The sequence below is a fragment of the Populus alba genome, chromosome 3 (assembly GCF_005239225.2).
Source record: "Populus alba chromosome 3, ASM523922v2, whole genome shotgun sequence".
NCBI classification, from domain to species: Eukaryota; Viridiplantae; Streptophyta; class Magnoliopsida; order Malpighiales; family Salicaceae; genus Populus; species Populus alba.
In genome coordinates, this window is record NC_133286.1 from 11,859,180 (window position 1) to 11,886,528 (window position 27,349).

At 31.3% G+C, this 27,349-nt stretch overlaps 3 protein-coding genes across 3 annotated transcripts; all 3 read right to left on the minus strand.

The window, feature by feature from the left end:
- Positions 1 to 2,058: 2,058 nt before the first annotated feature.
- On the minus strand, positions 2,059 to 3,550 carry LOC118062889 (zinc finger protein ZAT9). The gene has a single exon (XM_035076759.2). The coding sequence runs from the start codon at positions 3,524 to 3,526 to the stop codon at positions 2,432 to 2,434; it is 1,095 nt and encodes a 364-aa protein (XP_034932650.1). The 5' UTR covers positions 3,527 to 3,550; the 3' UTR covers positions 2,059 to 2,431.
- An 8,845-nt stretch (positions 3,551 to 12,395) lies between these two features.
- LOC118062962 (WAT1-related protein At5g47470) lies at positions 12,396 to 16,238 on the minus strand. Its single transcript, XM_035076858.2, has 7 exons — positions 15,353 to 16,238; positions 15,205 to 15,270; positions 14,092 to 14,208; positions 13,596 to 13,830; positions 13,335 to 13,496; positions 12,928 to 13,079; positions 12,396 to 12,830 (listed from the first exon to the last, which is right to left on the minus strand). Exons 1-7 carry the CDS (start codon positions 15,550 to 15,552, stop codon positions 12,704 to 12,706), a joined length of 1,059 nt encoding a protein of 352 aa, XP_034932749.1. The 5' UTR covers positions 15,553 to 16,238; the 3' UTR covers positions 12,396 to 12,703.
- Positions 16,239 to 18,819: 2,581 nt separating this feature from the next.
- Positions 18,820 to 20,265, minus strand: LOC118062859 (metalloendoproteinase 4-MMP). The gene has a single exon (XM_035076721.2). It carries the CDS (start codon positions 20,068 to 20,070, stop codon positions 18,877 to 18,879), a length of 1,194 nt encoding a protein of 397 aa, XP_034932612.1. The 5' UTR covers positions 20,071 to 20,265; the 3' UTR covers positions 18,820 to 18,876.
- Between the last annotated feature and the right edge of the window lie 7,084 nt (positions 20,266 to 27,349).

A 27,349-nucleotide genomic window follows, 5' to 3' on the forward strand; every position in this document is an offset into this window, starting at 1 on the left:
CCCTAAATTTCTTTTTCTTTAAACTTAACCAGGATTTCAGGTTAAACAGCCGCCGGTTACCATAGCTATGGATAAAAGATGAGAAACTTGTGGAGCATCAACAAATAACACTTGCGTATTGTTTTGCTAGTACTACTAGTGAGTAGTGATATAGCCTCTAAGCATTGAAAGCGTGAGCGAGGTGGATATTATTTCAAGAATTCTGCAATAATCTTGGCTTTTACACCATAAAATGCATAGACATATCAGGGAATATGTAATGACCCTCTAAACTAATTAAATATGTATTTCAGTGTTAAATAGTTTTTTTTTTATTTTTTTTATTAATATGAATGTTCGAACAAGTTTATACGTATCTTGACTAATTTTATGAGCCCTGAAACTAACAATCATGTAAGCTTCCAGTAACCCTGAAATTTATTAGACACAAACATGTAACTTTTAAAAAGCAAATTTAGAGTCTGGCTAATTAAGGTACACTTTTTATTAAATATTATTATTATTATACAATGATAAGATATAGATAATTTGAAAGAGAGAGCGTTTTCCCAGCTTGAGGATGTCCTTGATATTATATAGTTTTTAGAAAAATATGGTGATTCGGTCCAACCATGCTACATGGAAAGATTAAAAAATGTTTATGAATATGCTTAAATGTAATATATATATATAAAAAAAACGTGTTATTACACACTGTACAAAATTAATCAAAGATATATCAAATCCAAAGAAAAAAAAGAAGAAAGAAATGATTTCTTTTTGACAAGACATCAAGGCTGAACAACTGAACACAGTAAGATTGTGAAGGAAGCAACGGTCCCCCCCACCCCCTCACCTAAGCTTCAATTTTTATTTCCTTTCCTTCATTTTTTTCTGGTCTAAGCAAAAACAACAAATTAAGAAAGAAAAAGAGGGTGGCGGAAGGGCAGGGGGTCCTCAGGGTCGCGGTCGCAGTCGCAGAGACAGTTAGAAATGGCGTTGTTTTCGAAAAAATAAATAATATTTTTAATGTTTTTTAGATTATTTTAATATAAAAATATATTTTAAAATAAAAAATATTTTAATAAAAAAAATTATTACATTTCCAGATTCGCCGTAGACTCGTAGATACGTAAAGGTTTTTGTCCGTAATTTTAATCAGAATTCTTATGAAACAAGAAATCACATGCATCCAAGAAAGGAACCTAAGGGTAAAGACCATTCTTTCCTTTAATTAAATTGTCCCTATAGTCAATTCCATTCATAAAAAGCATTTCACATATATAATAAATCTGACCGTTTCTTCGATAAGAACAGGATTGCAATGGCACCTTCTCTCTCTCTCTCTCTCTCTCTCTCTCTCTCTCTCTCTCTATATATATATATATATATTGTTCATTTCAAGGCAGATAGTAGCAGTATTTTTATGTTCAGAAAATGAAGCGATTTGGATCTTTCTCCCCAGTCGCGTTAAAAGACATCCCATCCCAGGGAAAATCACTCCATACCGCAGAGAGGTTGTTTATGTTCTTTCATATTAACTGTTTCAAATCATTGATTTTATACTTCAAAGCTAAATCACAAACTCTTACAAAAGAGAAGGGGAAGCACCAACCATTTCCCGACTAGACAAAGCCCATCATCATAAGACAGGAAAAAAACTATAATAAATATGAAATAAAACTATAATAAAAACAATAACAATTATCAATGCAAGGGAGTAGACAGTTTACAGGAACAGCTGGAAACTAGATAATAGGGCATGTTAGCAGAACCGTAACCCTTTCAGAGTTTCTGGTGCTTTGCAGAGATCACCATGTTCCAGGTCCACAAGCAAACATAAAGAAACATGCTTTTATCAATGAAATGGGAGACACATGAAGTGAATTGGAACAAGTAATATATGCGGTGTACTCGTCTTGTACAGAGTACACCACTGCTGGTGTAGAGCAGCTTGCTTCACTAAAACACTTCGTACACACTGGACAACAAACACTTTAATTTTTGCGGCCACACACACGAGAACTTTTGAACAAATCACTCACCAAACCAATAAGAAAAAGAGTAAGTTGTGGAAAGTTGAAGCAATGGATTTTAGCATTAATTGAGTTGGTAATTAGAATTCAAAAAGAAATGAATTTTCAGCACAATTATAATGGTAATGGAGAAGCTACCACTACGCCACATTAATCCCTATTTACCTAATCAAACTATCAAATCAATGACAAGGCACTTGCGGAGAACTCAAAGAAATAAACAGTAGTCGGCTGCAGGGAATCAAGAATTCCCAAAGATCAAATAAGCATTGATCTACCAATGAAAGAAGATAAAAGTAATATGTCTATAATAACTACAAATAACCAACCCACTTGATTGGATTGCAAAAGACAAGGCATTATAACCTCAGATCCCACAATGAACTTCTTCGTCGTGCTAATTGAGTGTCAATGGATCATGCATCAGAGACCACACTAAACTCATCATCTTCCACTGGAGCAGGCAAGTTAAGATCTATCAAATTGTTCTCAAGTTTAGTAGATGCTTCGACAACACCACTAGTACTAGTTGAAGAGCCTATAAGATGTGATCTTTTGTGTCCACCTAGTGCTTGTCCAGACCCAAACACCTTGAAACAATATGGGCACTCAAAAATTCTGTCATTGGCATCAGCACTGCCAGCAAATCTTCTTACTTCTGTTGCATTTAACGAGCAAATCCTCTTATGACCAGACAATGCCCTTGAAGATCGAAACAGCTTCATGCATTTCTCACACCTGAACTTCCCGCGAATCTTGCTGACTTTGATCTCCTCTGCTTCCTCCAACATCTCACCTGACCTTTCCCCATCTTTACCGCCTTGTTCTTCATACTCCTCTTCAATATTTCTCATCCAAACGTCTCTTGACAGCATCATAAGGCACCTAGCAACATCTTCTTCAGGGGAGGTATCAGAAACAGAACTCACCGGTTCTGGCTCAGCTGGTGATGATGACTCGACCCAACTCGGGTTCTTCAAGTCTGCTACTTTGTCGACATCAATATCCTGCTTCTGATTATCTCCAAAGCCACACGATTTACGGATCCTCTTGGATCGTCTTCGAGTTGGGTTTCTTGACTCGGTCTCACTCTCCCTATCTTGCACGACAACAGACCCAGCATCAACAGTAAAGGAGAACTCAGGATCTGCAAGCCTGAAACTTTTCTTGGGATTCTCTCTCAATCCATAAGCCAGAGACTTCTCTTCAACCATCTCTCTGTTCTTGACGATTTCTTGCTCTTCTTTTACTTCTTCTTCACCAGAGGAAGAAGAATACGAGGATGAAAATGACTCATTACGATCAAGCCCGCCGAGTTGCTGCCGAGTTGCTGCCAAGTGGGCCTTCATGTGACCACCCAAAGCTCTTCCATTTGGAAAAGTTCTAACACAGAGCTTGCATTTATGCCTCTCCATTGAAGCAGTTAGCAAGCACAGATCAAAGCTTTTTTCACCCCCCTCTCTCTCTAACCTCTTTCTATAATGTTTCGTAGAAGGCAATAAGAGAAGCATACAGAATTGGGGGAACTTAAAAGGAGTAGGTGACAAGCATTCCTCCACCAAAAGACACACACAACCCAAAAATTATAATTTTGAGAATCAAAAAAAAAAAAAAAAACAGTTGTAAACTTGTATAACAACAACAACAACAATATAGTAATAATAACGTAGATGGTATTTTAGAATAGCTAAAAAAAATAAAAAATAAAAATTGTGATCATGAATGGAGAAAGAGGGACCAGTAACATGCAAACCTTGCCCATTCAGGTGGTAAACTCTTCATTTTACCACTTTGTAGAATTCCATATATATATATATATATATATATATATATATAGAATATAATGCCAGTTAGACAATTATGGTGTACGAGCCTTCTTTTTAGTCTTTAATAACTTTATTTTTCTCTACATATTTTCAAGGGAAGCAGTGACACTCAATTGCTTCCACACCACCTCCCATCTTTTTATTTCTCCACCAAGTTTAAATTGATTCTGTAACATGGGTTCGTTGCAATTTGAAAACATGAAGCGGATTTTGTTTGGTCCCATCGCTGAACTTTACCATGCCAAGCTCCGTGACTTGATTTATGGAGTGTGCAAGAATCTTATTTTTATGATACGAAGCACTGGCACTGTTCTTGGAATATAATATGCATGACCTGCTTGCCTCGTTTGAAAAGTCTCCCAAAGCTGTGCCCTTTCCCCCCTCCAAAAAGAAAATGTAAGCTGCATTTCATGACCCATCTCTTGTTTTCATCATGAATGAATTGAGTGGACTCAACAATTTCATAATCTATGGACAGGAGCTATCCATCAATGCCATGTCTGTGTCTGGAATTAATACTAATATAATTACCTAAATACATTTAAATCATTTGTGAAAGTTTATGCAGCTTCACTGTTCTTGCCTCCCCAGTTTTGATCTTTTCACCTGCTATCACACTGTTTATTTTTTCTTTCTTTTACTGTATCACGCCGTGTAATGTATTCTTAACATGCATTGTATATAAAGAAATGTTACAGTCAAGTGGTAAAGGGAACAGACCTAACAAGAGCGTGGTTCATTCTTTTTATTTGGCCATCTCATTTTATTTTATTTTTTCAATATCTTCATGGTCCCTTTTTTTTCTCCTTATAATTTCAGATTAATAACATAGTTTCTTAGTTTTTAAGTTTTTTTTCTTTTAATTTTCAAGAGTGTTTGATAATACTATAGTACCGTACAATTTGATTATTAAAAAGAGTTAATAATACTTAAAAAATAAAAATAGAAAAGCCAAGCAGCTCAATTTGATTATTGCATTTTAGGTTGTTTTTTATTTTTTAAACTAATTTTTATGATTTATTTTAATTTTTTTTAGTTATTATGGTTTAAAATAAAAAATCAAATATTTTGCGAGTGCTTAATTTTAGGAGTTCAAAAAAAAAAAAGTTCATCATTCTAGTCATAAATTTCACAAATGAAATCATATTTAATGCATCATTATCTTAATAATTTTTTAAAATTTTTTTTTTTATTTTGTATCCGACTTTTAAAATATCACGGACAGTAACCTAGAATGCTTCTACTTCCTTTTAATTGTTTTTTTATTATTAGATTGGCATCATTTCAGACTCAACTATTAAGCGTGGTAATAATGAGCGAGATTGAAGCAGCTGAACTGAATAAATACGTGGCTCATCCGTACAAAGAAACAAGAACTGGTTCGTTTATTGTTAGCTACGAGCCTCCGAGGTGGGCCACTGGTGATCAAACCACGTGCCATCTTTTTTTTCTTTCTATTTTCTCATTTTCGAGTAAATGCCTTTTATTTTATATTAGAAAATTAACATCTCACAAAAGAAATGAGCTTAAGCTGCACCTCTTGTTAGTGTATTTATTAATTTTTAATAAGGAAAAAAATTAGTTAAAAGTATTTAAATGCACTAATAAGTAATAACTACGTCGTAATTTAAATGAGAAAATCCATAAGATTCCGCCACTTTGTGAGGGTGGTATTTGTGCCAACTGTAACAGTAAGAGGTCTCGCATGCCGGCAGGTGCTTTTTATGCTGTATACTTTATCCACTCTCGTCTTCTTCGCGTGACACAAGTTTGCGGTGTATTTGATGTTTGTCGCTAGTTTCTTTTTTTTTTTTTTTTTTTTTTTTTTTTCTGTTTCTTTAAATTAAATGCAGTTCCAATCTACATGCTACAAGTGACAACTAAGGCGCTTTTTTCTCCCCTCAATTTCCGCTTCTATTATTATAATAATAATATTTGTTTTTAAAATATTTTTTATATATATATATTCGTTGAGTAATGCTAGAAATAACTAGATTTTCTTACTAAATGAAGTGGCAATAAATGATAGGCGTAAATAAATTAGTAAGAGAAAGGTGCCTTCATTATATAATTACGGACTTAACAAACCTTTTAATGAAAAAAAGAAAGTGAAAACCTATCCTATTATGATCTTAAAAACATTTTTACAATAAACATGCCACGTCAGGTAATAACACGAATGAATGAAGAAATATCATTATTTCTAGCATTACTTTTTTTTTTTTTTCTCTCTTGTGAGTAAAGGAGAAAGGATAAAAGGTGTTCATGTTTCGGTAGAAACAAGGAAAAGAGAATCTTTTGCTTTGGAGCGAATAATATTTATATTTTAAAAATATTTTTAAAAAAAATTTAATTTTTTTAAGTTAATATTTTGTTAATGCTTTTTAATTATTTTGAATGTGTTGATGTCAATAATAATTTTAAAAAAATATATTATTTTAATGTATTTATAAGTGAAAAATACTTTAAAAAGCAAGCGCAACTACTCTTCAAAACATGCTTTATATATATATATATATATATATATATATAAATTCATTAAGAATAGATTTAATTAGTTTTTTAATTAAAATTATTTTTCTTCCATTTATAGTAAAATCCAACAGAAATAAAAGCTAGTGTATGTTTAGAAAACACTCAATGGAAATCCTAAAATATTGATTTTTTTTTTCAACGAGGGGAAATAAAAAACAATGTACCTTCCATGTTAACTTGGACAATAACCAATTAGGCCAACGAGTCTTGACCACATGAAAGCGTAAAAAAACCAGCCATTGCCCGCCGTTGGTGTGTCCCACGTTTAGCCACAAGCCATCATCTCCGGTCTAAAATGGGAGATTGACCAACCACCTTATGTGACCCATAGAACTATTTTCTTTTTTCCTTCTCGTGATTAAGACACAAAACTAAAGAAATACCATTTTCTCTTACCTTCCCCTCCCTTTGACATTATCAAAACAACTACATTAAAAGAGTTCGGATTTTACTGTTTACATGAACAGTCAAACATGTTAGTGTATTATTTTAACTATTTGGTCATTGTAGCTTGTTGGTCATTACACGTGGCTTAAAAAGAGATCATGGGTTCGTTTCATATTTAGAGCAAAATAATTTTCATTCAACAGACGGGTGATTGCATGTTAATGTATTATTTTAACCATGTGGTTAACAAATATGTGCTTGTGGGTATGTGGTTAACGAGCATGTTTTAGAGGATGTTTGAAAGTATAATTATTATTATTTTGTAAATTATTTTTTATTTATAAAGGTATTAAAATAATATTTTTTTTATTTTTTAAAATTATTTTTAACATTAACACACCAAAATAATTTAAAAACATCAAAAAATAATATATTAAAGTAAAAAAAAAATTAAAATTTTTTAAAAACACAAAAACAAACCGAGTATAAGGTAAATGATATATCATCTACTATTTTTTTTTTTTTAAAAAAATGGATGATATCTAGGCTTGCAAGCTTCCTTTAGGCCCCACATGTTTGGGGTTTTTTTAAAAAGCCCATGACTTTTTTATTGGTTATTTGAGATTTTTATTTTTTTTTTTTTTTGTTTTTAATATAAGGTTTTATTTAATTTTATTTTTTAATATTGAGTTGATGATAAGTTAGTTTTTTTTATCATATAGTTACATTTTTTTCCCTCTTTTTATTTATTTTTTAATTCTATCACTTAATATAAAGTTTTTTATTTAACTTTATCATCAATATTGGGTTGATAATAAATCAAAATTTGTCAACTTCAATCTTTTAATACGAGTTTCTTAATTTCTTTGGGGTTTTGGTTATCTTTTTTTTTTTTTAATCTAATTATGTTTTTAATATATAATTTTTTTTTTTTTAATATTAAATTGATTTTTTTCTTTAGATTTATCCAATAAACATGGTAACAACGAGAAAATTTTCTTAATATTTAATTTAAAACTTATATTAACAAAATAATCAAATTGAAATTTCTAAAATTTAAACCATTATACCTGAGATTTATAATACTGCTACAAGTTTAACAATTTTGATATTATTTTCTTACATTTAATTTTTTTCTATCTCCAAACCGCAACGAGAGCTCTCGGCCAACAAACAAAACTGATAGGGCGCGTGATGTTAAAATGGTTTAGTAGCGGCAGCCAAAATAATAGGAAAGGTCCGCTTATAAGCAGAGCAGCCTATGAATGGTACATTTGGTAATAAATAAGCATAACCAGTGTTATTTAGTACGAATGCAGCAGCGTATAAAAACTCTTTGCCAGAAGTCGGTATCTTTCACGTTTTCATTTTTCTGTCAAAAAAAAGGAGAAGAAAAGTCCATACCCTCAGGCCTCGATATTTGGGCAATGCCAAATCAAGAATACCAGGTGTGAACCGTACCCTGTGGTCTGTACCATATGGCGTATACATTGACTGGTACGTCCCTGAATTTCTGGTTTCACTTGCCACGATGATATGAAATAACAATGAAAGGATAACCTGACCATTTAGAGATTGTTTGTCATTGTAGTTATGAATATAATTATTTTTTAAATAATTTTTTGTATTAAAATATATATTAATAATATTTTTTTTATTTTTTAAAAATTATTTTTAATATCAGCATATTAAAATAATTTAAAAACATTAAAAACATATTAATTTAAAGTTAATAAAAAATAAAAAAATTTCAGATTTTTTCAAAAGTACTTTTAAAACGCAGAAACAAACAAACCCTTATTTTGTTTATGTTTTCTTGATTTCTCGGTGGAAAACGTCTTTCGTTGCTAAGAGGTGGCGATTATATTAATGTATAAGGTTTAAGATGGTTTTTTTATTTAAAACTATATTAAAATAAATTTTTTTAAAAAAATTAAAATTATTTTGAACATTAATACATCAAAACAATTTAAAATATATAAAATTAATTTTAAATAAAAAAATATTATTTCAACCACGGTACTAATTACCAAGTTAAAATTAATAATATGTGCAAGGGAGATGAGATGATACATACAAAATTGGTTATGAGGCTAAGTTGTCACACCAACATTTTCTTGAGCAAGATTTAGGTCGACGGCCTAACACATACGCTTCTCATGATTTATAGTTAATAAACTAGTTATATATATATATATATATATATGTGTGTGTGTGTGTGTTTCAATGAAAGTTCAACTTTCAATTTTAATTGTTACTAGAATTGGGTTTTTCAGGACTAGACTAATTTTTTGAAGTAAAAAATTATATTCAGCTGTTGGAAGTGTATTTTTTTAAAAAAAGAAAAACACACGACTCACTTGACTGAATTGAATAAACTAAATTTAATTAACTTAATAAAAAGATCAAGGTGATAAGAAGCAATAGAGGTGGAAAATATAATTCACCTTTAGATGAATTCTGTACTGAGCATAGTATAATCCATCAAACAATAACTCATTATTCACCACAATAGAATGACATTGCTAAACATAAGAACCAAACATTAAAAAAAATGATGAATGCCATGTTGATAAGTTTAAAATTATCCTAGAACTTGTGGAGGAGGTTTTTTTTATTAGCAAATTATATTCTGAATAAAATATCTCATAAAAATTTGGACAAGACACCTTATGAATTATAAAAGGGTCAAACACTATTCTATAAATACATAAAAGTATAAAGGTGTCTAACTAAAGTTATGGTTCCTCCACCGAAAAATGTCAAAACAGAACCTAAAACTATTGATTGTATATTCATAGGATATGCTACTAACAGTACCACTTACCATTTTTTTATGCATAAGTCAAATATTCTTAATATCCAAATTAGTATAATTATTGATTCTAGGAATGCATTATTTTTTAAGAATGTGTTTCCTTGCAAGAAAACACAAGAAGAAAAGACTATTAAGAGAGCAAATGAGTTTATTGGCAGTGACCCTTAGGATATTGAAAAGGAAGAGGAATTTAGAAAAAAGCATAAGGCTAAAATATCTAAAACTTTTGGTCTTTAATTTCTAACTTATTTGTTATAAAACCAACCTCAAAGCTTTAAAAAAAGCAATATTAACTCCGAAAGCACCATTTTAGAAAAAGGCAAAAAATAATGAGATAGAATCCATCATGCAAAATCATACGTGAGAATCAATAGATCTTCCTTTTGGGAATAAACCATTAGGATACAAATGGATATTCAAAAGGAAGATGAAGGTTGATGAATTTATTGATAAATTAAAACCAGACTCATAGTAAAAAGTATATGCAAAAGGAAGATTTTGAATACTTTGATACACATTCACCAATTACAAGAATAACATTTATTCATGTTTTAATTGTTATAGTTGTCCTTAACAATCTTGAGACACACCAATGGATGTTAAAATTGCTTTTCTAAATGGGTACTTAGATGAATAAATCTATATTAAACAACCTGAAGGATTTGAGGTTTTACGACATGAAAGAAAGGTGTGTAGTTTTTTAAATCTTTATATGGTTTGAAACAAGCACCAAGATTATAACATGAGAAATTTGACAACGTAATGCTGTCAAATGATTTTAAAATCATTGAATGTGATAAATGTGTTTATATGAAAACCACAAATACAACGTGTCATAATTTATCTATATGTAGACGATATGTTGATACATGGCAGTAATACAAATATTTTTAAGATCACCAAGAAAATATTGACCAATAAATTTAACTTGAAAGATATGAGTGAAGCGGATGTGATTGTAAGAATGAAAATTTTTAAAGCACATGATGACTTAATATTATTTCAATGTCATTACATTGAGAAGATTCTTGATAAATTTGATAAGAATAAGAACAATATAGCCAAGACACTGATTGATGTAAATCTATATCTATCCAAAAATATTAGTGATGTAATATCTTAAATAGAACTTTCACGAATCATTGAAAGTTTTATATTTTTTTTATGAACTGCCCTAAACCAGACATAACATATGCAGTTAACAAAATGAGTATTTAAACAAGTAATCCTAGTAAGGATCATTGTAAGACCATTATAAGGGTTCTCAAATATTTGAGATACACCTTAACATATGGACTACACTACACAATGTATTCAGTTATACTTGAAAGGTATAGCGATGGTAACTGGATATTTGATACAAAAGACTCAAAACCAACAAGTATGTTTATCTATACTATTAAAGAAGCTACAGTCTCTTGTAAATCTTTTAAACAAACTTATATAGCGAGATCTGCTATAAAGTATGAGTTTATAGCTTTAGACAAAGCTAATGAAGAGGCAGGGTGGCTTCAGAACTTTTTAGAGGATGTTCCAAGCTGGCCAGAACTTGTGCTAGTTATATGCAATGTGATAGCTGACCTGCAATTGGTAAGACAAAAAATAGTATATATAATAGCAAGTCTCGACATATACATTGAAGACACAACATTGTAAGACAATTCCTTTTAAATTAGATTATCTTTATTGAATATGTAAAGTTAAATGATAACATTGCAAATTCGTTTACAAAAGACTTAACAAGATAACAAGTCGATAAATCATCAAGAAGAATAGGGTTAAAGCATATATTCAAAGAATTGCAATGATGAAAACCTAACCTAGTTGACTAGAGATCTCAAGATCTGGGTTTAAAGGGACAACTAAATCATGTTTTAGTCTAGTAGTTTCAATTTTACTTATTCCTATGAAGAAAAGTGTTATCTATAGCAAAAACTAAGATAAACTAAGCTTTTAATGATTCTTATAGCCTCAGAAATTCAAGTAGGAGTATTGCAGAATACTTTTAATAAGAGTTATCTATGTGAGTGTAAAACGCCACTTCTATAAGAATTAAAAAAAGGTTAAATTTTTCAAAATACTCTCTAAAACCATTATGTGTTTGGGGCTAAAATAAACACAACTGTGGGAATTAAAATTGTAAGAAAATGAATTGTGTGATTTCTATTATTTGGGTTTGCATAAAAGATTGAATAGTTCAAAACTTCATATTCATTGGTTAGCCAAGTGAATCCAATAGTTTTTCACTAGGGAAGATTTAAGGATAAAAGCTACCTTGTTTGATATATATATTTTTTTGTTTTTACTCTCAAATTCATGTGTTAACTTTGTATTTTATTTTAATCAAACAATTTTCATTCATATGGAGGATTTTCATTCATTTGTGTTCTTCTAAAACAGAGTAATGTCAATTTAACTATACCATTGTAAAGATATGTAGGTTTATTTTAAGTAAAAGTAACGTTAATTTAACTATCAGAAATCGTCCATATAAAATCCCTCTACTTCTTTTTTACAAAGAGTAACGTATAAATCTTGGGTTCGCTGTTAATTCTCGGTTGTGCTGACAAGAATAAAAAATTGAGTAATTATAAGAAACAGTATTGCAAGCACACTACTATCAATAAAGAGCAATTAATAAATTGTTTTAAGTACAGATAATTGATCTTTGCCTCACTCTACTTCCTTAAATTTATTTTATTTCAACAAATACTGAAAATTATTTTTTTTTAATTTAAGTTAATATGCATTTTTTATATTTTGCAGAAACTAGATCATGGTAACTACAAAAATTTGGTTCCAACATTGCTTGGCTACAACAAAATCAAACCGCTTTATACAAGTACAATTATATTAGCCACGGAAACATTTTTCCAAGAATCTCTCAGGTTTCTTCACATAGCCCAAAATATGTTCGAGCTTTCAAGAAACACATGTAGTCTGATCATTCTATGGTCCCAGAAGGGGTGAGTATCTTAAACAATATTTACACACAGGAGGTTTTTAAAGTGAACCTGTCAATACAATAAAGCTAGCGTTTCCTCTGTGCACCAGCTCTTTCCAATACAGGGTTTGCTGACTGAACAAATTAGGGCAAACTATCTGAATATTGACGCTAATTATTAAGCCAGGAGACGCTTCTGTGGATCAAACTCACTTTCCAGGTGATCACCATCACGGAAACCTTCTTTGCCTTTAGCCCATAGCACCAAGTATAGACCGATGAACATGAGGAACATACCAGCAAGGCTGCAAATGAGAAAAATAAAAATCAGGATACTGAAAGGTGACGAAGTTATGTGTGCTCTTGTCAGATATAATTACTTTGTGATTCTCGCTAGCTTACCTTGCAAGGTTAAATCTGTCGCCTAAGGTAATAACAGAAAAAACAACTGAGATAACTGTTCCAATGGGGTTAAACACGGCCACATGAACTGGACCCCTCTTCTTCATTGCCCATCCATTGAAGCTCACACATGCTCCACCAACAGCACCTCCCTGTGCATCCAAATGATTAGAAGCTTGTAAAAAAGATTGATAGACTGCAGAAAGTGTTGAAGAGACAACATAAAATTAAAGGGAATTATTGAAATGATTTAACTCCTCCATTACTCATTAATGGTTTCAAGAAGCACAAGCAAATTAAAGTAGAAGAAAGTGGCTCTAATTAATGAAACGGAAATTTCCATTCTTGTGAGAAAATTTAACAAATAATCTTGACATGTTAGAAGAGGGAAAATGATGTGAGATTACCAGTATAGAATAGCAAATGAGGGTCCCGAGTCTCATCAGGGGCCAGCCAACGTCCACTCTGTGGTTTAGAACCAATTCTACAATCGCAGTTATAATTACTCCAATCAATGATGTTATGGCGCACAGGGATATAGGAGCAGGAAAATCACCCAAAGTTGTAGCCTGTACGGAACACATTGCAAACTCAATTGGGAGATTAAAATAATGCAGAGAAATACTTTGTGCATAATTAATTCCTTCACTGTTGATCTAAAACATTACCTGCAATACAACATTGCTTGATAGAACAAAAACCGCCGCTATGAGGTATAAGCAACCGTTAATCTTTTGTTTGTCGAAGCTCATATCTCCCGGGGGAGTACTTTCCGAGGACTTCGACCCTCTTGCTGATTCAGTGCTGCTCATTAGACTCATCATGAGGGCACCTACAACACACAAAATGGTGCCTACGATCTTGACTTTGCTGTATACGCAACATAGCTTAACTTTCTCTAACCTGCACGTAGCTAGTGATCAGATAAACAATCACTAGAGAATAGCAGAAACGAATTGAGAGGAAGGGGCACCAGATGCTTAATATATATATTTGTTATTTTCTCTATTTGTTTTAGCTAGTAATCAGATAAACAATCACTAGACAAAGTAACTGTCATTACTCAACTAGATTGGAGTGAAACTAAATTTCTGCGGGCTATTATGTTTTGTTGAAAGGAAATTTACATTTTGAAATGCTACAAAAGAAATTTGGAAATGATACCTTAATGTCCAAGCAATAATGAAAATAAGCCCTGGAGCAAGGTTCGGCATGGCTGTTGCCATTGCTGGTGAAGTCAACTTAATCCCCTTAAGGAATAAGGACTGAAACAGAGTAACCCTGAAAATGAAATAGGAAAGAAAGAAAACCATTTGAGTGCCATGCTCAATGAATCAGTGTCCAGGCTTTTCTCCTTAGTTTGTTTCTCGGTCTGCTCTCTCCTCGCTCAAAAAAAGTAAAAACCTCTACAAACATTAATAGATACATCCATGGACAAAATGACAATAGAATGTCCAACATGAAACTTACAGAAACTAAAAAGAAAAAACATGCTAGGATTCAGGCACCCATAGCTCTCGAAAGATCAATATCTCTAACATCATCCGAAGTGGTAGACCCCAAAATGATGTTTAATGTACTAGTTGGTAATGAGTGACGCATGAGTGGATATGTTGATCTTCATGCATGTCAACAAATCTGCTGGTGACAGGGGCATCCAACATGTCCTGTGCAGATGCTGTAGCACCACAGGCTTGCAGCGTGTAGACGTGCCTATCGACTATATGTCGATTAAAATAGAAATAAGGACTTGCTTATGCCACACATAATAATGAATCACTATATGACTTGCTTTACAAATGGACACATTTCTCCTCAATTGATATTGGAGAGCCATCAGAGAGCCCTTCGAGAAAATTACACCCCAAACAGAACCTAAACTGGTGCTGCTGTATTGTGATTTTCCTGTACAAGAGAACAATAACTAATGGTAACTTTGGAGTTCTCTTGAGGATTTATTTGCACCTTCATCATCTTAGAGCTTGGTTTTGTTCAAAGAAAACAACAGTTTGCTAATTATTGATTACAAGACCTACCAGCTTTGATTTCCTTGAAGAGAGCATTACTGACAAAATAAAGTACTAATTACAAAACTGGATTTTGCAGGCAATATATATATATATATATATATATATATATATATATATATATATATATATATATATATATATGCATATAGCTAGCTCTCTAACTTTGACATTCATTGCTCGTAAGTATTGCAGTTATTGACATTGAAATATCAAAAATCATCTTAAAGATTTTTAATTTTTGCCTTACCCTCCAAAAGAAATTAAAACCAGCTGAATCATCAACTTCAATCTGAATTCCTTTGGCCATTTGCTCCTGCAACATGAACATAATTTACTTCCCATAAATATATATATATAGAGAGAGAGATGAGACTTAATTAGAGAGGGAGAGAGACCTTTCAAAATGAACAGCAATGGGAGAGAGTATAAGGAAGGTAGCAAAAGTTGAGAAGATAACAATGGTTAGAGGGTTAATGCCAAGAGACATGAGATAGCTCAACAAAACCGAGTTCCCTGCGTAGACAAATTGCACCGTTATCAGCCCTACTATAATCACCAAATCCTCGAGAGTCTGTTTCTTCTTGTTCCAAACCATTTTGAAATATCTATCTATCCTCCCAGCAAAACGAATGTCCCCTCCAAGCAGAGAAAAGCACCCAAATGGAACGACGTTCTTTAATTATTCTCCCTTTATTGGTTCTTCACCGATGATCTCCAAACAAATTAAAAAACTCAAGTGGCCACCGTATATATATGGTGGAGGATGCCAACAAATTTTTTTTGTCTCTCCGGCCCTTTATAATTTGCACTAATTTCTCTAACATGATTAGTTACAATTAACATTGAAAGAGAAAGAGAAAGGGCATCTCGCCTTCTTCCTTCTAAACCTTTGGCAATGCGACAAAACTAGTTTGGAATTAGCTCTCTTTCATGGGCTATTGTTGTTTGGGAGTTTTCGTGGTTTTGTAGTTCCAAATGGATTTCTGTTGTTTGTGTTTATCTTGTTTTTGTGTCTAGCCAACCTTCATGAATGCTTCTCTACCGGTCTTCTTTCCCTGTCCTTCGCGCATCATAGAGTGAGCGTCTATTGTCCTTTCCTAGCCATTCTTACCTCCCTTATCTCCAACGGTTCTCTTTTTTCCTTTTTCTAAATTTTCCCAACAAAATATATCTCCCTATTTTTGGAGTTTTATTGTTAAGCATAGGGTCTCAACAGCCAAATCTCCTTATAATTTGGCCAGGCATGGTATAAACGGCTAGGCAACCAACCTCTCTCCTTTTCTTCTCTCTTTCTCCCTACACGTTCTCTCTCAAGCATGCCTTCTCTCTCACGCACTCTCTTTCCCTCTCTCTCATGCAGTATATAAGGCACGCACCTTAATATATTATTCCTCATAATTATCCATTAGTGACACAACAAGCACCACACAACTAATGGAAGCACTAACCTCTCCCCACATCTAGATATATACTGCAACACCACTTTCCGGTAATATGATCAACGTCTATAAATACTTTAATTGTGGGTAAAATGAGGAAGTCAAGCTAGGAACGCAAAAGCCATTAACACTCCTGCTCTTCTTTACATGTTTTTTTTTTTTTTCCATATTTTATATTATTTTTTCCTTTTAAATTGTCGACAAACTTAAGTGTTAGAAATTCCATGTTTTGACGAAGAACTTGGGTTATGAAAAACACCAAACCTAGAGAAAAAAAATCTCACATTCAAACTCAATCGCCACAGCTAAAGACGTAGCTCGTGGAATGCTCGCTCTAATCTGAAGTTTTCACAGCTTCATCCATCATTATAAACATTATGTGCTTTACACCAAGCCGAGAGAGAAGATTTATATGGAATATCTGCAAAAGGAACTGCCAAGGCTGAAAAAGTGGATGATAGCAAAATCTCTACCTTTTCTTTTTTCGCTTCTCCAGTTCAAAAAAATTAAAGGGACAAGTCTCTTCTATGAGTTACATGTTAATCTTTTCAAATGTTTTATTTGTGGTCTGAGATACAATTTCTTTTTTTATATAATTCCATGTGTGCTAGATTTTGTACGTCATTCCTTCTGGTACAGAGACAGGACTAATCGACTGGAAATTCAAGTCCTAATAATACTGTGCGGATATTAGAGCTTATCCGAAAACAATTAATGACCCCCACAATTTATTGTGCTCTAGGCAAACTTTAATAATATATAAAATCTATTATTATTTATATGTGGTTATCTGAAATAATTTGAAGCTAATTAAGTTTAAGTAAAAATATAATTTTAACATGAGATTGTGCCATCATTACCGGCACGCTTTCCATGGATACACTTCTTCGGCTTCGTTTGTTTAATTGATTTTGTGTTTGAATATGCATTTTGATATAATTTTAAAATGTATTTAATTTGAAAAACATTAAAAATATATTTTTTTATGGTTAATGTTGTGATATTAAAAATTAAAAAATATTTTACATCATAATATTGCACAGATAAAAAAAGGTAAAATTTTGGTTCCTTCACAAACCTTTTAAATTTATGATTTGAACTTATTTATTTCTGCGTTTCAAAAAACATTTTTAAAAAAATTTAATTTTTTTTTATTTTTTTATTCACTTCAAATTAATATATTTTTTATATTTTCAAATCATTTTGATATCCTGATGTTAAAAATAATTTTTAAAAAATAAAAAAAATCATTAACATATATTTTAACACGAAAAGTTATTTAAAAAACAATCTTAACCACACTACCAAACAACATCAAAGAAGCTTTCGCAAGTTTCTTTCCCCGGTCTGGAAGCCTTCATTCGTGAAGATTGGATTGGATGCAAAGTAATGCCTTGGATAGTTACCTGTTTTGAGTTGAGGTATATTCTTTGGAAGGGAATTGGACAGTAAGCGCGTGTCTTACATGAACTGGATTTCTGGCTTGCCGTTTCCTTTTGAAGGTTGTCTTCCTTCCCTGTCTTCACACTTAAAGCCCCGTACAAAGTTACCCATAGCTGGACCGGAACAAGCTTCTCTACACAGGAAGAAAAGTATTTTGCTCCTCACTGGACACTTTCATTTTCTTGGGCGAACATGTATCATCTTTAGCCGTAAGACTCGTCAAAAAATAAATTGTAACAAGAGAGGAGATAGAATCGGTTTCACACGAATATTTATCTCGTAAAAAAATCTGTAAGAGGTACAAAAAAAAAAAAAAAAAAAAAACAGGAATTTATTTTTCTTCATTTGAATAATACATGTGTGATTTTGCTGCACCTGAAACTGAAAATAAAAATAAAAATAAAATTCCTGAAAATGACACTAAAAAAAAAGAGGTGTCATTAAAAATTGTCAAAAATATTTTTTTGACATGACATAGAATATATAATATAAACTCGAATTGTAAAATTGTTAGTAAAATCATCAGTAAAATATTTTAATTAATTAAATATTAATAATTTCAATCAAGTAGTAATTAACAATATAACACAATAAAAATAAAATAAATAATAGAAAAATCCAAACACTTTCATTTTATTCATATTGATTCCTTTACTTCTTGGACAAATCAACCCACTTACTTTGTTATTTACAATAAATGAGTCTCTTCAAATTTTAATAGACCATTTAACATTAATTACTTCAAGGGTTAGGCATGTCAATTTACAACTTTTATTCTATATATTTGCTAGCTAAAACAAAGTAATGAATATGTATTTTAATTTTACGGAAATGAAATCCATAAATAACTCGTGTCATTAAAAAAATTATAATAATTATAGTCAAAATCAAGCCCTTGATTATCAAAATACACAAGTTTTGTGAGATATAAATTTAAAATAATAAAAATATTAAAGTACAGATCATTTTTATTGGTAGTTTTGCGAGTTTGAACGAATTTGACTAAGTTTTACTAATTTTTTACAACATTGGTGTTATTATGTACATAGAAACAGTGTCAAAACACCCACCACTAAAGAAATTGTCCACTTTGATGATCTAGAATTTCCGAGACCAATTCCCTTGTTAAACGAATTATCCGACACCAACAAGGAGCTAAACTTGAAATTAGGATTTGACCCATAAAGAGCTTGAACACCATCTACATCGTCAATCTTTAGGTCCACTTTCTTAGTCCTAGGACTCAAACTCGGATACATCACAGCTTCCTTAACCGAAGAGTGAGCCAATCCAAGCACATGCCCAATCTCATGCGTGGCAACTGATTCCAAATCAACCGCCACCCTTGACTTAATTTTCTCAAAATCAAGGGCCCACGTTTCACTTGCATCGAGATGAAACCTCCCATTCTCCGGTGAATATGCATGAGCCAAAATACCCAGAACCCCATCAAACGGTTTTCCATCGCCATGATCCCTATGATAAAACCCAATTCGGATATCTGCTGATGGATATTCTTCAATTTCCTTAAAACTCACTGGAATCACCTGTGCCCACCTTGAAAAGGCACGCTTGAAAACTTTCCTTGTGTCTTTTATACTTATGTAATCAATCATATTATTCTGCGAAAACGCATAGGTTAGTATCACTGGTGCCTGACGCGTCCACCGTGGCTTCCCATAAAAATATGCAAAACGTTTTCTCGCCTGAAACCTTGTGTCGTGTGTCTTTGTGTCACTAACACCACATCTGGGCAACACGATCATTGATATGGTATCAAAGTCCAGTTTACCTGTTTCAGGCAATCCTAGATTTGTTTGATATGCAAGAACAGCCGATTCGAATTGCGTGTCGAAGGTATCGGTGAAACTGTTCGTGTCGGGAATCGGGAGGTAACCGAAACGGTTGAAGTATTTCTTCAGCTCCGACATGCCACTGGCTTGACTGCCCTTCCCGACGTCAAGGAAGCGAGTGAAATCATGCCACGTGGTGGCGTTATAGGAATCGACGGTTGTGACAGTCGATGAGGGGTCTGGTTTGATTCTGGCGGGAAATGAAGGGCGGGAAAGGCAGAGGAAGGAGAAGGAGATTAGGAAACTGTAATAACTGAAAAACTGAATCATAGCGGTTGGCTGTTTTAATCTGTGGGGTACTGCTAGTTGTATTGGGATTCGGACCTCTTTTATCGCAGGGGATCGGAAGGGAGTTTGGATTTGAGAGCAGTAAATCATTTTTGCATAAAAAGAGAGGAAAGGTGGGAAGATCCTGCCGTGGCCTTGTGTTCCTTTTTCACAAGAGATCCTGACTTTGGTGGGTGTGGGTGCAAGCCACTGTCTATATTTTGCTGATTATCTATTTATTTTAATTTAAGCTTTTTTATTAATTAATTATCAGAGACTGAGATTTGGCATTTTAATGTATTTTTAATTGAGGATAAGAATAATTGTAATAATTTGATTGGTCTGAGTTTAGTTTGTGGTTTTCTGTTTGTTGAACAAATTAAATTTGAAGTCATTTCCTTCTCATGTGTATTAACTTGTATCGCATGATAATCGCTTGTTTTTTTACCCCATATCATACCATATATATGTTTGACCGGCTTAACACTCTTTCTCTCTCTAAAGGATACATGTCCACAAAACATTATTTACTAAAAAATAATGTTTATTTTATTTTAATTTTATCTTTCACTAATTTTATTTTTTGTTTTCATTGTTCAATACTATATGTTGTTTTGAGAAATTGTTAGCTAAGAAAGTTTCGTAGTATTTTTTTTTTTAGTTATATATTGGCCTTATAGATTAAGTTTTTTTTTCTTTTAATTTCAATCTTTACCATTAGATTTGTTTCTTTTAATTTCAATCTTTACCATTGGATTTGTTGGAAGTAGAGTTTCATAGTTTTTTCTATTTTCTTTTTATAAATTTATTTTAATCTTATAACCTAGATTATAGGTTTAACAGGTTAACTCGAGTTGACTTGAATTATTTCTTTGAGCTACTTTTTCTAATTGATTGTTTTATTTTATTTTTAAATATTGGGTTAGTCGGGATCGGGCTTCATAATTTTTTTTATTTGCTTTTTATAGAGTTATCTCGATTTCATAATCCAATTCATAAATTTAACAAGTTGACTCGCGTTGACTTTGTTTATTTTTTTTTTGTTCCTTTTTAATTGAATACATGTTTTCAATTTTACCCTCTAATAATTTAATATTTTTTTATTTAGTTTTTTTTTTTAATATCATGTTATTTGAGAATTGGACTTCATAATTTCTTTTTCAATTTGTTTTATGTGAAGTTCTTCTGGTCTTATGAATTTATTTATTTTTTCTCAATTAGAACCTTCAATATTGAATTTATTAGCAAAGAAACTTTATATATATATATATATTTTATAAAATTATCCCGATTTATGATCTAGATTATAGGTTTAATAGGTCAGCCCGAGTTAAATTGATTTGTTTTTTTATATATTTTTTAATTGAGTTATATATATATATATATATAAACCCTATTTCTCTCGTGTTTTAATTTTTCCATAATTATTGCGAAATATCATGTAGAGAGGGGAAATTATGGCTGCTTGATTCAGTTGTGCAAAAATAAGTTTAAAATGAATGGTTAAAGAAGTCTTGTTTGGTTTCGCTTTAAAAGCGCAATTGGGTTGTCTAGTGGACACAACTAGAAGTGCAATTTCATCATGAGTAATGTATTTCTTTGTCACTATAATTATCAGGGGGTCCATCCTAATAAATTTTTTTTTAATTAACATAGATGTCCGGATTAATTTGCATGTATCTTGACTAATTTCACGGATCCTGAAATTAATGACTATATAAGTCTTTAATGATCCCGAGGTTTGTGGAACTCGAACTGGTGATTTTTATAGAGTAAATCTAGAACTTAATCAGTTAAGCTACACCAATAACCCTTCTTTTTAATTGGTTTATTTCTTGAACCATTTCTACGAAGTTATTGATAATCACTACATATGTGCGAAAGCTAAAAATGAAAGTATATCCAATTATTGGTATTGGTGAAGATAGCTCATTTTATGTACTTTTCAAATATTCATTTTGAGCAATAACAATAAAAATCGGAGGAACAAACACAAACATGATCAGGATATAGATGGGAAGTTTTTGTCTCTCTCTCTCTCTCTCTCTCTCTCTCTCTCTCTATAAGTACGTGTGTAGTTTCATTTTATATAAATTCCTCAATAGATTTGCAAGAATTAATATACTCATAAAGACGATGATTGTTAACACCCACCTATAAAAGGCCATTCAACAAAAAAAACATATGATCAAAGGAATTGCTAGTATTTTTTATAGAAAGAAATTGCTAGTAGTTTTTTATATTTTTTTTTTTTGTATTTTTAAGTTACAAAGGTCTGGAGATTTGATTTGTTATGGGTAGAAAAACTCAACTTATGATCAAAGGAATAATGGAAATTGATTTTTCTGAAACCGTCTCTTGCTATCTCTTGGCATCATTGATCAGAAGGAGAGAACCGGTAGTTAGCCTGAATTTGGATTCGAATATCAGTTCACCGGAACTCTGTCAAGGTCAAAATTCTTGGTGTCATCGGCCTATATTACATTTTCTTTAACAACATCTTCAAAATCTCGACAGTATTTTCAGTCCCTTAAAACTTGCAACGTGGCCCAAGTGGTAAACAGGCCTATGGGCTTTGAACTCCATCTTCCCTTTCTTTCAGGGAGGAGAGAGGGGAGAGCCGGCGAGCCAGGGGAGGAATGTTTAATAGGATGGCGCCAGGTCCTGAGAAATCTTGACAACTAACCCAGTTTGCTTGTCAATGGTCCAATTTACCATTATTTGTTTTTCATCATTTTCCAATTTACCATTATTTGTTTGTCGTCATTTTCTTCGGTGATACATCGGTAGGTAGAAAAAACAACCATGAGTTAATGTTCGAGCCCAGTCCTGGCAGAATGTTAGAACTAGTTAGACACCTTCAATCAATCAATTGAACAATGGTATGAATGCTAGACAGAATTATATAATTTCACTAGATAAAAATCAAGTAAATTGTAGACTGAAACTGTCCAATTTTTAAGGGTTTTTTTCTTTTTGGTGTTTTTTGTGGGTCCAGGTGAGCGAGTAAAACCCTGACTATCCTAAATTCTTATAAAAGATGTATACCCTAACTTGAATTTAAGACCTGCTATGTAGATTTTAAACCCTTTGCTATTATTCCACACTCCTTGAGAACTATCCAATTTTAAAACCATTTGTGTAAAAGAAAGAATTATATCAATAATACACTATAATATATTAGATCTTTATCTAATAATTTAAATTATTGAATAATATGATTTTTCAATATAATCTCGGAGTTTTAATAATCAAGTAGTCATGAATTTAAAATTTATCATCTCATTCTAATTAACAAAAATTAAAAACAAAATATAATTTGAATATATATAAATTTTAAATTTAAATAGCTCTTATTAGTACATTTATTTTTTAAGATATTAAATTGAGTTAATTATTGGAGAAAGAATAGAGTTCAATTATTTCAGTTAGCAGTGTGAATTAGACAAAAGAAACTGTAGCCATAGCATGAATTGAATAGGCTGTTGGGTGCCAGAGAGACCCCTGTCAATCTGTTCACCGGAAAACAAAAACTTTATATTTTTTTTTGTCTCTGTTATTATCAAACTCTGAGACTCAGGCCCATCTTAAATCCGATCACTCGAGGTGCATTAAATCCTTCCTCTTTCGGCCTGGCGCTTGTGGACGAAAAGAAAAGAAAAAATCAAATTGGAAAATTCAACAAGCCTACGTGCTAACCTCCAACAAATCAAGACGCTACTAATTAAAACATAAAGTTAGATCAACTAGTCGTAATCATGAATTTTCTAGCTTGACCGAGTACCCCCTCTGCTCTCCTTTTCTTCTCCAATATCTTCAAGCTGCTCTTGAGCTCTTCTCATTTTATTTATAATGGAGAATATTTTTTAAAATAATATTTTATTCTTAAAAATATATTAAAATATTTTTTTTTTATTTTTAATATTAATACATTAAAATTATTTAAAAAATTTAAAAAAAACACAAATTTAATAATTTCTCATGCCCACATTAACAAACTCTAAAACACTTTCTCTGTAATGATTTTATTTTTTAGAGGTTATTAGTTTTGAATTTTACAAACTTTAAAGTTATTGAAAGTTTTTATGGTTATTTATTTTAGGATTCATGAGATTAATTGAGGTATACATAAATTTATCAAAATACTCATATTAATTTTTTTTTAAAAAAAAACACTGCTCAATTTACGAAACTGCATCTTTATCTACTTTGATTTCCTTTGATTACTTCATTATTTAAGATTTTTCGCCCGTCCCCTCGTTTTGATGCACACATTATATTAATATTATTAATCTTTCCTTACAATCTTCTCAATTCTTAATAGTTATGGTGGATGAGAATTTAAAAAAATCAAGATTTAAAAAAATTGTTAATGAGTGAATGTTCAACTTTGAATTTAATCGGAGATTCTATTTGCTTGTACTGATCACCGAAAATATTAGTCGACAATAATTGTTGATTAATACAGAAAGATTAGTATCTTGGACGGAAATTATTTTAAGAGTTTCATATTTAATAGTATATTTGTATTCATAATATTTACATTATATGTATAACTAATTTATATTACATAAATTCACACGCATATATATATATATACAACATTTGTTTTCCTTCATACTACATTATTTTCCTAAATACAAAAAAAAAATCAGTAAATTGAATGGAAATTATTTTAAGAGTTTCATATTTAATAGTATACATCATAATTTTTTGTCACTTTTAGATGATTGTTGTTTCTATGATAGTGATTGACATAATTTTACGGGTTAATTTAAAATTTTGACAATTCAAAATCTAATTTGGATCATATAATAATTAAATTGATTAGAATTTTGACATGATTAAAATCTAAGTCGGCTGGAATAGTACAAGGCTGAGTTTAAAAAAATCATTAATGTTGGATTTGAATTCTATACCATTCTGTTAATAATAATAATAATAATAATAATAGAATATAACAGTAATTGTCGTCTCTTTTTTAATAAACACAATCTTCCATGACTTTTCTCAAGCCCGCCTCAAAATTTTAGCATGCCGGTGAAATAAAAAAAAGGCACGGCAACTTTGGGGTTACTGAACACATTGAATGATTGAACTTAAAAGCTATCAAAACCAATAATAAATAGAAGTAATAATACATCGTTTTCTATAATTTAGTTAAATGTTTTCCAATTATATATTTTTGCGATCAATCAATTTCTATTACAAGCTTGTCTTAATTAGCATCTGCAGGTAATCTTCCCACGTCCGCACGGGGTCCATGCCCAGCTTCTTCCAAACCCTTCAACAAAAATTAAGACATGTTATTTTATCTTTAAATAAAAGGATTTATTTCTTGAAAACATTAATAAAAGGGATCAACCTCAACAAGATTGTGCTAATTGATTGATGGCAAATAACTTACCGTTGACTCACTGTCCCGACGAGTACCGCTAACTTAACGGCGTTAATGTTCTAAGTAACATGCATCTCCCCAATGGCACTTCCCCTTTCTTTTTCGATATTCCAAGTACTCGAAGACAGCCTTTTCAAGTCGTTGGTTTCGTGGACCACCTTCGTCAAGATGTTTCCGTTTACCATATACACGGCTGCAATCACTCTCTCACGAAAACCATAAAATTCGGTTTTATTTTTTTATATAAATAATGAAATTAAAAGGGGCCAAAATAGGAAAAATATTTTTCTATTTTTTGGGCTAAAACTATAAATATTGCTGGGGGTTGAAAAACAAATCTCCCATGTAGTTTTGTGTGGTTTTTTTTTTTTCTAGTTTTATTATTTAGCTTATATTTTTTATTCAGTTTTATTTTTTAATATTGAATTGATGATAAATTATTTTTTTATGTATTTTATTATATAATAAAATAAAATAAATGAATTAGTGGACTCTATGACCCGGATTACAAGTTGACTAAATAGTAATTAAAAAGTTGGGTTGAGATTTTTTAGCTTTTTTTTTTAATATTATTTGGCTTTCTTTTTTCAATTCTATCCATTAGTGGCATGTTTTTATTGAATTTTATCATTAGTGATAAAATAATTTTTGAATTTTTATCATAAAATAAAACTGATTGATCGAAACTCATAACTTAAGTTATAAGTTTGACGAACAAACTAAATATTAATTAAAGAGTCAAACAGGTTTTTTTGGTCTTTTTTGTTTTTTTTTTTCAAATTCCATTGTTTAGTGTTAGATTTTTATTTAATTTTATTATTCGGTATTTAATTGATAGTAAATTAATTTTTATATTTTTTTATTATAAAATAAAAAAGTAATTCAAGTTAGTGGAGTTCATATCCTAGATCACCAGGTTGACAAATTGATATATATATTATTTTATAAATTTAACATTTTAATTATATTTATAATTTTAAAGTTATTTTTCATAAATAATTTATATATATAAAAAAAACAAAGTTAAAATGATTTTAGTTAAAAATATATTTGTTTCAGTTGACTCCAAAAAATTACTGTCAATAAGATATGCAATGAAGTTGGAATCATAGGTTAAACGTTAAAAATCTTATTTTTTTAAGTAAATTGAATTTTTAGTTAAATTATATAGCAAATATTTTGTATTAAAATTAGAAGTTATTATGATTAAAAAATAATTTGAATAAATTTATAAAAATCCTATCAGATAAAATATAAAGTTAATTTCTCTGAAATCCTGAATAGTATTCCATAGCCGTTACTTTGAATTTAAACCCAAAATAACAACCAAAGTTGTAAATCCACCAATAATTTTTTTTCTTATTTCTTGTCACTTGTCAGGGATTCTGAGATTGGGGCAGCAATTCAGAAAATGTCGTTGCAGTTTTCAATACCAGTGGGCCATAGCATGCTCACGTATCGAATAGATATTTATCTTTTTCTACACAAGGAATTTAATTCTTGTACCAGCCATTTTCCCTTTTTGATTAAAAAAAATAAAAAAAAACCTTCATTATACAACCCCAACCAATGCAATGCTCAAAAAGAGCGGGGAAAAAGAGAAATCGGCCGGAGACAGTAAACAAGAGAAGAACAGAAAACGGAGGACCACCTTCTTCCTGAGCAGCAGGGATGTGGATGGTGTGGACTGAAAACAACAAGGCACTGGTCATCTTCCGCACGGGGATCCAAACAAAACGATCTTCTCCACCACCAATCGACTAGACGAAGAACGACGGCTTGGATATATATATACCGATCATGCCTGGTTTGTGTTTGCTGTTTGTCGTCCTTTCCTGCTCATGTTTGCCCTACGATATTATCCCCAGGCTTCTTGTTTTTCTTCTCGAAAAGTTTAAAAACGATATTTATTGATAGCTTGTTGGGCTTGAGTGTTTTTTTTTTTTTTTTAGTTTTTTTTTTTAATTTTATTCTTTCGGTTGTTTGATAAAG

Bases quoted from the DNA above. Each gene is read 5' to 3' on its own strand.
- LOC118062889 (XM_035076759.2), bottom strand. From the start codon at position 3,526: ATGCTTCTCTTATTGCCTTCTACGAAACATTATAGAAAGAGGTTAGAG.
- LOC118062962 (XM_035076858.2), bottom strand. From the start codon at position 15,552: ATGGTTTGGAACAAGAAGAAACAGACTCTCGAGGATTTGGTGATTATA. The intron at 13,497-13,595 runs GTAATGTTTTAG...TGTTCCGTACAG, and splicing joins CAAGCAATGTTGTATTGCAG to GCTACAACTTTGGGTGATTT. The intron at 12,831-12,927 runs GTAAGCTAGCGA...TCTCATTTGCAG, and splicing joins GACAGATTTAACCTTGCAAG to CCTTGCTGGTATGTTCCTCA.
- LOC118062859 (XM_035076721.2), bottom strand. From the start codon at position 20,070: ATGATTTACTGCTCTCAAATCCAAACTCCCTTCCGATCCCCTGCGATA.